The sequence below is a fragment of the Stenella coeruleoalba genome (genome assembly GCF_951394435.1).
Source record: "Stenella coeruleoalba genome assembly, chromosome: 17".
NCBI lineage: Eukaryota > Metazoa > Chordata > Mammalia > Artiodactyla > Delphinidae > Stenella > Stenella coeruleoalba.
Genome location: NC_137163.1, coordinates 52,729,322 through 52,742,658, shown reverse-complemented (window position 1 = coordinate 52,742,658; position 13,337 = coordinate 52,729,322). Strand labels below are relative to the sequence as shown.

Genomic DNA, 13,337 nt, shown 5'->3' with positions numbered 1-13,337 from the left:
CATGGTCCTTCACCTGTGTACTTTAGTTTTTAGACAAAAGTAAAGAGGAGGATTCTGGACATTATACATATAAGTGCACAACACCAGAAGATCTATATAAATGTTTTATTTGTATTTATGTTTTTAAGGGTGTTTAAAAAAAAAACACTTGAATTATGTTGCGTTCCTCCCTTTCAGCTCCACGTTGTTCACTGGAATTCAGACAAATACCCCAGCTTTGTTGAGGCAGCTCATGAGCCAGATGGACTAGCTGTCTTGGGCGTATTTTTACAGGTGAGAATCACTAATTTCATTTTGAATAACTAGTCAGCCATGTTGGATAAAGAGTTTCAATCATGGGGTAGACGGTCTACCATTTTTTAATAGTAAACTAGTTCTAGGTTTAATGTTTTCCCTTTGAAGTGAATTTTAACGTTTTGTATATTATTTTATGGTTCATCTAAGGGCCCAGAACTACCCTAGGAACATTGTCTTATGAAACGTCTCATTGTCCATTGATCATTTTTTTGTGAATAGCAAACGCAGATGCAGCAACAATAGTAGCAGAAGTAACAACTGAGATCTTGAGAAGAAAATCTTTATAATAGGCTCTTCCTGACTGCTCAATATTTGGAGATACAGGATAGGGTAAAATTCAAGTTCCTCATTCTTTTTTTTTTTTGGCGGTACGAAGGCCTCTCACTGTTGTGGCCTCTCCCGTTGCGGAGCACAGCCTCCGGATGCACAAGCTCAGCGGCCATGGCTCACGGGCCCAGCCGCTCCGTGGCATGTGGGATCTTCCCGGACTGGGGCACGAACCTGTGTCCCCTGCATCGGCAGGCAGACTCTCAACCACTGCACCACCAGGGAAGCCCAAGTTCCTGATTCTTGAAGCACTAGTTTGACCACAATAGTATTTTGTCCCAAACACACTGACCATTTTAAAAGATTCTGTTGTAGTTTCCTTTGTCTGATATCCACAGGAGGTATCACTGTCATAATACCTGTGGGTGGGCTGTGCCGCTCAACTCCCACTGCGACCACATTCCTTAGGGTGTGCACTTTTGATATGCCCCTGACTTGCGTGATGTTGATGTTGTAAATCGTTGCACTGGGACAGGGGGAAGCATGGGGCAGAGCAGAGACTGGCATGCATAGCAGCAGCTCCTTTTTTCGGTCCTCAAGTCTGGTGGTGGCCGTGAGATCCAAGTGGGGCAAGGCATTATACTTGAATCCCAAGGACTTAAAACCTTCAGAGAGATTCAGGACACCCCAAATAAATGAAAAGAAGTATATATATTTTTCTGAAGGATTCTCCTCATGATGATACATTCCGTTGATTCAGGACCTCAAGTCATTTTAAGCTGAAAGTGGGAGATGTTTTCCTCTAATGTTTTGATTGTCACCCATAGTTGGTTTGGATCTAGGGTCTGAAAGTCACATCTGGTTTAATAGTGCAGGTGTTATGTAAGAGTTTCCTAAGCAAAGTTTCTCTCGAGAGAATCTGTACCCTGAACATTCATAAAGCTGACAAATAAGAAGCTGTTACTGCTAGTTTTGGAATCGAAGTTATAGTTCAGCCAAGGAGCCCTGTAATATTATCTTGTTGTTTCGATTTTTCTGGCGTGATAAGGCTGGCAGGTGAAAGAGAGCCTCACTATAGAACAATCACTGTTTGTTTGTTCTGGGCTGGCTTAGGTTTTTTTTTTTTTTCTAAAAAAAAGAATTTAAAAATAGTGACTGAAATGGAGTGATGCAGACCTGATGTGCTACAGTAACCATTTCTTCTGAAATGTTGTGTTTTCAGATTGGTGAGCATAATCCCCAACTTCAAAAGATTACCGATATTTTGCATTCCATTAAAGAAAAGGTAAAATTAATTTCTATTTACTAGTGACTAATATATTCCTTGGTTTCTCCTGAATTCTCTTATCTTCTTTTAAAAATTTAGACTTTGACATAGCATATGCTGCTGGCTTGGAAGCAGGTTTGGAACATACTTGACCAATAGAACAGAAGTAGTTTATTACCACTTATCTCTTGAAAATTATGAAGGGGTCTTAAGTTATCTAAAACAATCACTAATGCATCTATTTTTGCATAATTAGTTTCTTTTGTTGGAGTTTTGCAGCGTAAGCCTTTAGTGGCAACACATTTTAAAGACCACTTACATTAAAAAGTAAATCTTGAGCTTCTTAAATAAATCTAGGTGATGCGCTACTTCATCTTAAATTTTTAGATTAAGGCAGATTCTTTTTTTTTAAGATATGAAAAGCAGATACTAAATAATTCCATGAATTACAGAATTCCAGTGAAATAATATTTCAATGGATGTATGTTTTTTTGAGGTCTGTGTAAAGCTTTCCCATTGTAATTTATGGGAATTCTCTTTTCTTCCTCAGGGTAAACAAACTCGATTCACAAATTTTGACCCATTATCTCTGCTTCCTCCACGCTGGGATTATTGGACATATCCTGGTTCCCTTACAGTCCCACCTCTTCTAGAGAGCGTCACATGGATCATTTTAAAACAACCTATAAACATCAGCTCTCAACAGGTATATCGCTTTTTCCACATTGATCCTGATTCACTAGAGGAAACTGGGCTTAATCTTGTGTGTGTGTGTGTGTGTGTGTGTGTTTTCAAACCCTGCCCTCATTTCTGCTGTTGTGAAGCCTGAAATTAAGGCTTTACCTTTCTCTTCATTAGTCAGATGGGTGGTTGGACCAGATGAGATTTATGTCCCTTTCTTATTTGACCTTCTATGATTAGATGATTTCTTTCCCATTTCCTAGAAATGCAATGTGCAAACAGGCACGGGTGGAAGTGAAGTGCCACTTTAAGGGCTATACTTGTTTGTTTTTATTTTCTTTTGTGTGGTCTGAGATATTAACAATCTGGGATACAAATGGGAAAATCAGGAGAGAAGCTTATCTCAAAAGGTGATAGTCTCCTTTTTGACCTCAGTCCCTGGACCTGCCTCTCCTACAGATCTCACATTTAGAAAGGGAACGGTGAGAACAGCCTTGGGCATAGCACCCTAAGAAATATGTGTACTTGTTAAATTTAAGAAGTCCATCTGATCTTTTGGCTTTTATCGACAAAACTGTTGTGAAGCTGCCTGAGGGGCTTTAAGCATTTGCTAAGAGGCTGTGGGTGGCTGCCTGTACTCCTCTTGTGAGGACATTTCCTCACTGGTTCTTCTGATAAATGCTTATAGAGCCCCCATAGTCAGTCGGTCAGTCAGTCTCGGAATGTCTTTGATGACTCTGGCCAGAGCTGTGAACCCACCCTGTGACTGACGAATCTGCCAGGTGGATGCTCTGTGCTCTGGGATGCTATACCTAACGGGTTTTGTTTTGTTTTCTGTTTCAAATTATATGCTGCAAAATCTTAGTAAGAACATAACCTAGTAATTTTTGCATCTAATAAAGTACTCCTGTCCTGGGCTGGCCCACCTGCCTAGTGGATTATATCTTTCGTCCAATCAAAGACTAGAGCTGTTTCACCTTTACAAAGGTCATATCAGGTAACTTTTCCCTTTGGGGTGTTGAACATATCCAACTTCTGTCGACCTTGTCTTTAGAATGAAAGCCAAATAATAATCTGGGGCATACGTATTAAAACACTTTATAAAAGTCTGGGTAGAAATCCAGAGCTTGACTGACACGGAAATTCCTGTGAATTTTTTCCATCATAAATAAGGTGAGTTGCATCATGAGAAAAATGACCTGTCACAGATTCAGTGGCTTTATTAATGGGGCTCATTTTCCTCCCCTTCACGTGCTAAACTGTTTACTTTTACATTCTTTTATTAAATTTGAATAGGTTAATAGTGAGAGTTAATACATTATAACATCAAGTTAGTAATATTAAGGGAATCATGTTTTCCCTTATATTTCAAGAATTTCTTTATTCCTTAAAGCTGGTTGGAAAATAAGTTTTTTCAATCCACCTGTGATTTGGAAAACAATATATATCAAAATATATATTTAGTTACTTAAAATACATAAAGTTAACCGAATCAAAAATAACCCCCTGCAAGTTTAGGAATGACTGACTGCCTAGCTGTGAATTCACTACTGTATCTTATTTGAAGCTCAATTCATTAATGTTAATTATTAATGTGGTTTTTATGCAGTTAGAGTTTATAAAATAATAGCTGTATTTTAGAGCTTTAGTGTGAGTGGTAATTCACTTTGAGGCATTCACTTAAATCTACTGTAGCAGGAACACTTTCAGACATTTTATTTTTAACCAGATTGAAATGATTATCTGAGTAATAATCCCAATTATTATGATGATTATAATATCTTAATAATCCAAATTATCATGATGATTATAATATCGTAATAATCCAAATTATTATGGTGATTTTAAGATTTAAAGAATGAAGCAAAAGATATTTTAAGAGTCAAATCCCATTTGAACCATGAGAAGAACATCAGAAAATGCCCAGTTGAGAGACATTCTCAATATACCTGATCAGTAGTCCTCAAAACTGTCAAGGTCATCAAAAACAAGGTAAGTCTGAGAAATTGTCATAATCACGAAATGCTCAAGGAGACAAGACAACTAAATATGATGCCATTTCCTGATAGGATCCTGGAACAGAAAAAGATGTTAGGTAAAAACAAAGGAAATCTGAATAAAAGATGGACTTCAGTTAATGATAACATATTAATATTGGTTCACGACTTGTGAAAAATGTACCATACTAATGCAAGATGTTAATAATGGGAAACTTTTGTGTGCGTCCTTAAAAGTGAATGAAAAAAAATAAAAGGGGAAACTGAGTGTGGGGTATCCGAGAACTAATTATTCTATTTTTGCAAGAATTCTGTAAATTCAAAACTGTTCTAAAATAGAAAGCATATTTTAAAAATCCAAAGCATGAAAGGGTTGATAAGATTATTTAGTTGCTTAACTCTTTTATATAAAGTAAAATGAAAATGTCTTTTGTGTATACCATTGATTTAAGGATTACTTTTCAAAAGATAATTTTTAATCTCAATTTTAGCAGCTCTTTATTTTAGAAACCACTGCAAAATAGTATTTTTTATTTATTTTTCAATTCCACCGTATAATGTCATTATCTGTGAAGATTAAATCCTCTTTTTAGTAAGTTGGTGCCAATTTTTTTCTAGGTTTTTTTCCTGCTGCTATTTCTTGCCAAGTCATTGTTTGACCTAAAGTGCAAATCAGATGGTTTTCGTTTTCTTTTTCTTGATCCAAGTCCATTTTTCTCCCCAAAGAAAAAGAGTCATTTACGGGAATGCTTGATTTAACTGCCAGGCCAGTAAACAGATACACTGTTTTTTGCTACTTCTGGTAACAGATCTGTCACTCTTTGGAAGGCTGACTTCTCTTGCCAAGTCTCTTTGGTTTATGCCAGATTATCTATAGTGGCTTACTGACCTGCTGAAATTTGATGTGCAGAATACTTGGCTTTAATTCTGTACTCCTTTTTAAAGAAATTTTTTTTCTTTTTTTGTTTATTACGATATTTGCATACAATAAAATTCATGAATTTTAGTGTGCAGCTGATGATTTTGGTTATTGTAACAACCACTACAATCAAGACATAGAGTGATCCCTTGGCTGAAAAAGTTTCCTTGTGCCCCTCTGTACTCCATCTTCTTCCTTGTCCATGGCCCCAGGCAACCACTGAGATGTTGTCACTAGAATGTTATTTTAAAATTTTATTTAAATGGAATCATATAGTACATAAACACTCCTGCTCCTCCTTCAGGTTTGGAGTTAAAGGCCTTTTCCAAGAGGGAGCATTCAAAACAATCTGACAGAGTATTTTCTCTCAGTCTGTGGTTTGCCTCTCATTGTTTTTCACTATATCTTTTTTTTTTTCTTTTTTTTTCGCGGTACGCGGGCCTCTCACTGTTGTGGCCTCTCCTGTTGCGGAGCACAGGCTCCGGACGCGCAGGCTCAGCAGCCATGGCTCACGGGCCCAGCCGCTCTGTGGCATGTGGGGTCTTCCCGGACGGGGGCACGAAGCCGTGTCCCCCGCATTGGCAGGCAGACTCTCAACCACTGTGCCACCAGGGAAGCCCTTCACTATATCTTTTGAAGAGCAAAAGTTAAAAAGTTCTTAATCTAGATGAAGGTCATTTTATCAATTTATCTTTTATCGTTTGTGCTTTTGGTTTCCTGATAAGAAATCTTTGCCTAACTGTATACCACAAAATACTTTTTCCTACTTTAAGTAATAGTTTTAGCTTTTACATTTAAGTGTTCTATTATTTATGAGTTAATTTTTATGTGTGTTGTGTCCCATTTTCTTTCCTTCCGATATTCTTTTTTTTTACTTGAAGTACAGTTGACTTACAATATTATATCAGTTTCAGGTATACAACATAGTGATTTATTATTTTTATTGATTATACTCTACATAAAGTTATCACAGAATATTGGCTATATTCCTCTGTGCTGTACATTACATCCTTATAACTTCTTTATTTTATACCTGGTAGTCTGTACCTCTAATACCCTTCCCCTATATTGCCCTTCCCCAAGCCGTCTCCCTTCCGGTAACCACTATTTTGTTCTCTTATCTTGAGTCTGTTTCTGTTTTGTTATATTTGTTCATTTGTTTTATTTTGTAGATTACACACATAAGTGAAAACATATGGTATTTGTCTTTCTCTGACTTATTTTACTAAGCTAATACCCTCCAGGTCTATTCATGTTGTTGCAAATGGCAAAATTTCATTCTTTTTTCTGGCCAAGTAATATTCCATCACACACACACACACACACACACACACACACACACACACACACCCCACCCCACATCTTTTTTATCCATTCATCTGTTGATGACACTTAGGTTGCTTTCATATATGATATTCTAATTATGCAAACATTTGACCTTTTAATAACATCTAACAGGTTCCTTCCAAGGTTCTATTAGTTTGAAATCTTTTAAAAAATCTCTGTTCTTCACTGTGGATAATTTCTATTGATCTATATTCAAGTTCATTTGCTCTTTCTCTGTCATGTCAGTTTGTTAATTTTATCCAGTGAATTTTTGTTTTAGAAATTATATTTTTTAGATCTAAAATTTATACTTGATTCTTTTTTATTATTTCTATTTCTCTGCTGAGACTTCCCATTACTCTGTTGAAATTTCTCACGCACTAAAAAGTATGCTGTTTAACGTCATATAACCCACAGGTAGTTGAAGTAGCCACTTTAGAATCCTTGTAATTTCCAAATTTGGGTAATCTTGAGTCTCACTTTGTTGATTTTTCTTTATTTAAGAATGTATTCCATTTTCTTGAGTCTTTGTATATTGAGTAATTTTCTATTGCATTCTAGATGTTACGAACATTAAATTGTGGAGATTCTGGATCTGTTATTTTTCTCTGATGAGTACTGTTTCCTTTGTGTTGGCAGGTAATTTTCTTGGCTGGGCTTAAGTTGCAGATTTTCCTTCTTGCGCAGTAGCTTCAGTCTCAGTACATGTGTAGTTCTTGGGTATGAGTTTGGGGATCCTCTCTGTTGCTCTTTCCTTGCAAGACAGGTATGCCCCATAGCAGCTCTATGCACCTTGCAGACTCCACCCTGTCCAAGTGAAAAACTGGAGAGACAGGAACTCACTTGAGGGCTCCCATATCTCCAAGTGAGCATGAAGTCCCCATCTATATCCCTCTACTTCTGTTCACTCTTTAGTACCTGCAGCTAGTTGTTTTTTTGTATTGTGTCTGGGTTTCACAATTGTCTTTTTCTACAGGAAGGTTGTCTGCAGAGTCTTAGTCCAGTATATCTGGAATTGAAACTCTAATGTCCTTTTTTAATAGTAAAATTTTTTATTTTGTAATTAATGATAATTAACAATCTAGGAAAATTTCCCTAACTTCTGCATCTTCAGACTATGTGTGAATTGAGGAAAGAATTCATTCACTTGAATATTAATTTTGACTTACTATATAAAACTATCTAATTATCTTTGAAATTAAAGTTTTAAATTTTAGAAGACAGTATAAGGTCAATTCTAGAATTGTTTAATAATTGCCAATTTTTGCAAGGCATGATGCAAGAGGTATAAACAAGTGTTAAAAAGGCCCTTGTCCTCCCGTAGTTTATAATCTAACAGAGGGGATAAAATAAATGCATAAAAAACTGTAACACAGTGGCTTTGCTTGGTACTGTAAGAGAATATAAGGTGTAAGGCAATTTCAGAAGGGGAGAGACTAGTTTTCAGTGGAGAAATCAGGAAGAGACTTCATGAAAGAGCTTACATTTGGGTTGCTTCAAAAAGTGGGGACAGGTTGGGAGTATAAAGGAAAGGGGTATTTCAAGAAAGAATAGCATAAATAAAGGCAAAAAAGAGAAGTGCAAAAAATATGTGGGCAACTTTGTACCTGTGGTTGTCAAAATTGAGAGTATGCAAGAATCACCTGATGAAGCTTACCAAAATGTGGAGCCTTGTTAGAAACTCTGATTCAGAAGTCTGGGGGGGGGGGGGGTCCAGGAATCTCAAGTTTTAAGAATCACCTCAAAATCTTTTCATTCAGATGCTCTTGGACACCCCTTCACAAAAGTGACCTAGAGTGGGACTTGTGTGTGGAATAATAGAAAATAATCTAGAAGGATTAGTTGGAATTGGGTGGTCAAGGGGCTTGGAAGCCGTGCTAACAATTTTGTTTTGGAGCCTTAATAGGGTTTGAAATGTTATATATTTTAGAGAAATATTTTGAAATGTTTACACCTGAAATGATATGATATTTGGAATGTGCTTCAAAATAATACAGTTTGGGCAGGATTCGCAGATGGAGAGAGAGAATGGGTGAGAGTGTGGATGAAACAGAATTGGCCACGTGTTGATGACTGTTGAAGCTGGGTGATGGTTTATTATGTTACTCTATCTACCCTTCTGTATATCTGCCAGTTTCCATAATAAGAAACAAATAAGAAGAGATTAGGGGAAAATGGAAAAAAAAAAAAAAGAAAGAAAAAAAGAAAAACACTTACAGATACAGTGTAGTGCTGTGGTTAGTGCATGGCTTATTTGCCAGATGACTTATTTATTGAAATTTCCTAACTCTCCCTCGAGTTCCTCATGTTTAAAATGGGTATAATGGTATATTATAGATAGGTTTGTTTGGAGGATTAAATGTGGTATGTAATATAAAACACTTAGCATAGTACGTGGCCCACCATGTTCTATAAGAGAGAGCTTATTTTTATTGTTAGTCAACTTCGGCAGGCAGTGGAGAGCTAGTAAAGACATTTGAGCACTAGAGTGACTAATCAAAGCTGTTTACAAAACATTAGAAAAGGGTATTTCTGCTTACTGGGGTCACTACAGAAGAAATTTAAACTTTCAGTAGTAGAGCCAAAGAAAACAGCAAAACAGCCTTCACCCTGAGCTGGGGAGATTCTTGCCAGGAGCTGTTTAGATACTGAGTTAGCCTTAGTGACAGAGGGACAGATTTTCTGCCTAAAGGAAGCCAGAGGCCTGGTGAGGGTATGACACTGATAGGAGCCAATCTAAGCAGAGCCTAGCAGATCAGGGTCTACCTAGCTGGGCTAAGGGACCAGGAGGACGATCCAGCACCAGAAAGGGAAGGGGTTTGATGAGACATCAGGACAGGTTCAGAGACTCTTACCAAAATGAGCAGGCTGGTCAGAGAAAGATCTAGAGTAAGTTCTAGTTCTAGATGGATGAGGCTAAGGTGTTGCAGAGGTAGGGAGCCATGATCAATTTGCAGAGGAGTCAAAGGGGGATAGGGGGATAAATAAAGCCAAGATCTTCAGAGGAATAGGCAGTTTCCCTGGGAGGCTAGTTGTGTTCAGTGAGGCTGGCAAATCAGTGCACTGATTCAGGGCTTGGGATTCCAGCACAGTCACCTGGAGTGGCCACTCCAGATAGACCTGGATCATCATGATCTGCAGAAGGCTGGACATCTTCTCTGTGGCTGTGGAGATTAGATTTCATTAGCCTCTGCTACTTGACTTTACCAGAGAATTATATATGTCCCATCTGGCTTTAGCCATAATGATCTGGTATAATGAAACATGAGTAATAGCAAGTTGTAAATATTTGTCTTATTCTTCTCATATCTATACTCTTTGAAAAGACACCTCAAAATATGACTTGTGGAAATACACAACTGCTTGTATATGATACCTGAACATATCTCCATAGAGTGCGGTTATAAACTATTGCCTATTTATTATGAAGGACCTGCATCACCTCTGTCTCCCATCCTGGCTAGTACTGTTAAGAGAAATATTTTAGGCTTCAGGTAAATGATGATGATGGAAACCTAATATATATGTCCTAGTCTGAATTTCCTTGACTCTTTGATTAGGTGACTAATGAAACTTAGAGAATGAAGGCTCTCATTCTCAACAATTTAATACTTTGTACTCACTCAAAACAGCAAAACAGACACCAAAAACTTACTTGTGTGGCAATATGTTTTTAGTGAACGTTTTTGAGACAGTAAAATTATTCAGGTAATTTACCCAGTCTTCATTTTACTACTATAGACCTGTGCTTAGTCTTAAAACGTAATATTAAATCACAAAGGAATTGCTAAATAATTTATAAAACAAGCTTATAATAGAAAACTTTTCAGCAATTAAAAATAGTGACATAGATATATCTATTGACGTGTGAAGGATATATATTAAGTGATAAAATAAGGTTTCAAAAGAGTAAGTATAGTTGAGCTTATTTTGCAATGAAACGTGTCAAGCGTGTGTACTGGTGCATGTGCATATAGTGCTTGTACATAAGGAAACATCTAGAAGGATATACTCCATAATGTTAACAGTGGTTATATTTTGTGATGTGATTTCTCGTAATTTCTGTTTTCTTCTTGACACTTTGTGTACTATATGAAGTTTGTAAGATAATTAAGCATTGTGTGTGTGTGTGTGTGTGTGTGTGTGTGTGTGTGAGATAAGAAAAAGTAAGCCCTTGTGTTGAGAAATATGCCTATATCGCTTAAATTGTATTGAAATATTATAAGTGGTTGAAGACTCCTAGTCTTTTCCCAGAGTTAGTTGCTGACAAGGCACACATATGGTGAGAGAAAAATCACTGTTTAAGGAAAAGAGTGCATAAAAGATGAAAATTCTGTAGGATGAGTACCACATGGTTCCCTTGAAAATTTGGGCCATGTTATATTGGAGTGCTCGTGAGTATTCAGTGTAATTCCAAGAGCTGGATGACATCTATTGAGGTAATCTAATCCAATGCTTCACTTTATAGATGAGGAAACTAGAGACAATAAATGATTTTCCCAAGGTCACACAGCTCACTAGTGGCAGAACCAGGACTGGGACCCAGCTTGGAAAACCCTTTCCACTGTCCCATTATGCCTTTGCATTCTCTGATTTCTAGATATGTACTCTTTAAACCACATTCTAAATGTTGTTTCCTCTTATTACTTTGATCTTCAAATGAAGAAAGCTTATATACTTAATTTTTGAACCCATAGGTATTTGTATTGTGATAAGAATCTAGCAGAAGGGTTGCTTTATGATGTTTGTATGACCCATAACTTAGAAAATTTTCATTGTACATTTAGTGTACATTGTACATTTTCATGTACATTGTGTACATTTTCATTGTACATTTCATTGTACATTGTACATTTAGTTCCCAGTAGAAGAAAGCTTATAAGTTTCTTAACTTTCTGTGCAGGGCAATTCATTAACATTGGCGTGACTTTCTATGCTAAAACTAATTCTTCTCTTTTTTTCGACAGCTGGCCACATTCCGCACCCTCTTGTGTACAGGGGAGGGCAAAGCAGCTGCTTTTTTGTTGAGCAATCACCGTCCACCACAGCCTCTGAAGGGCCGAAAAGTGAGAGCCTCTTTCCATTAAAAGTTGTCACCAACAGACCACCCCAAACGTGTCTGTGGAGAGAAAACAAAACAAAACAAAGCAAACACAAAAACCCCTACTAACAGTTCTTTCCTAGAATTCTAATTTATGGGGTGCCATTTTGCTGTCAGTTTCAGCACAAAGAAAATCAGATCTTTTTAATCAAACTAACTTAAGTCATCTGTCTCAGATTTGCAGTTTATAAGCAGTATATACTTGGGTATATAAGCAGTAAACACTGGTGTGTTTTAAAACACACGGAATACATCTACTTTAACCTGCGTGACAACGTGGCAGGCGTTGCAAACCTCAGAACGTATTAAAAATCTTCCCTTGCCATAAAGACAGATCAGTCACATCTCTCAGTGATGTTTGGTGAAAAACTTAAATGCATTCCCAGAATGATAGGATTGTGGTACCTTTTCCTAAACAAGGGATTCCGCTTAATATCTTGTTATCATTCCAACTCATAAACGTAGATACTATTTCCTTTTAAAGTGAATTTTCATTTGGATCGTGTTGCTGCTTCTCACTGCAGGATACCTCTAATAAAATGAACAAGAGGAGAGTTATCAGGGTGGGGGTGGGATATAGTGAATTAAAGCATCTATTCCACAGCTCAAAAAGAGTCAATACAATTTTGGTGAGGAATTCCCCAGGATATAAATGGCTTTTTAAACTTTAATGACTTATGCCATACATCTCATTCACTTGGTGATGTTAATGATAAACTGGCTAATAATTGATCAGACAAATTGCTTGTCAATTTATAGCATTAGCATGGTTTGAAACAGATTACAAGGTACCAGTGCAGGCAGAGCTGCCCATGGGCATGAGGCACAGATTGGCTAATTTTGTCCTGTGTTTTGGCAACAGAGCGGGGAGCAGTCCTGTGAAGGTCATTGTTTTGTCAATTGATGGGGAAACATTACTTGAGTTTCATAGATATAATCAGTCACAAACCCTTCAACCCATTTCCATGGCAACACCCCTCTCCCCTTACACACATGTCCCTCCATCTCTTAATTTTGTAAGTTGGCTCTTGATATTCACTTTAACCTATTATCTCTTGTATATTTTTGTTTGATTTTGGTGAAGGAGGATGGGGGAGGTCCTTCTGCTCTTTCTGGTACAAATACAGTGACACTAAGCATTAACTTAATAATCACGTTTAAGACTTGAACACGTGCTACACTTCTGTCATCTTCTGGGAAAAGTTTAACTGAGTTTCCTTAATTTTGATGATTTATTAAGACACCTCTCTTCCCCTGAATGTAGATTTTAATAATTGGAAGTATTCTGTGATAGTCTTCTTCTTTTTTTTTTGACTGCACCACATGGCTTGTGCGATCTTAGTTCCCCGACCAGGGATCGAACCCAGCCCATAGCAGTGAAAGCACCGAGTCCGAACCACTGGACCACCATGGAATTCCCTGTGATAGTTCTTGATAAGATCACCGATTATCAGTAAATTGTATAATAATGATAGATATGAT

General features: G+C 37.2%; 1 protein-coding gene across 1 annotated transcript in view; it reads left to right on the top strand.

Annotated features, from left to right (window-relative positions):
• Positions 1–12,734, top strand: part of CA13 (carbonic anhydrase 13) — a 30,000-nt gene extending 17,266 nt beyond the window's left edge. The window contains exons 4-7 of the mRNA XM_079901535.1: positions 178–273; positions 1,787–1,849; positions 2,382–2,537; positions 11,722–12,734. Of these exons, the coding sequence (XP_079757661.1) occupies positions 178–273; positions 1,787–1,849; positions 2,382–2,537; positions 11,722–11,841 (435 nt within the window). The 3' untranslated portion in view covers positions 11,842–12,734. The remainder of the gene's footprint in view (positions 1–177; positions 274–1,786; positions 1,850–2,381; positions 2,538–11,721) is intronic.
• The last annotated feature ends 603 nt before the right edge of the window (positions 12,735–13,337 follow it).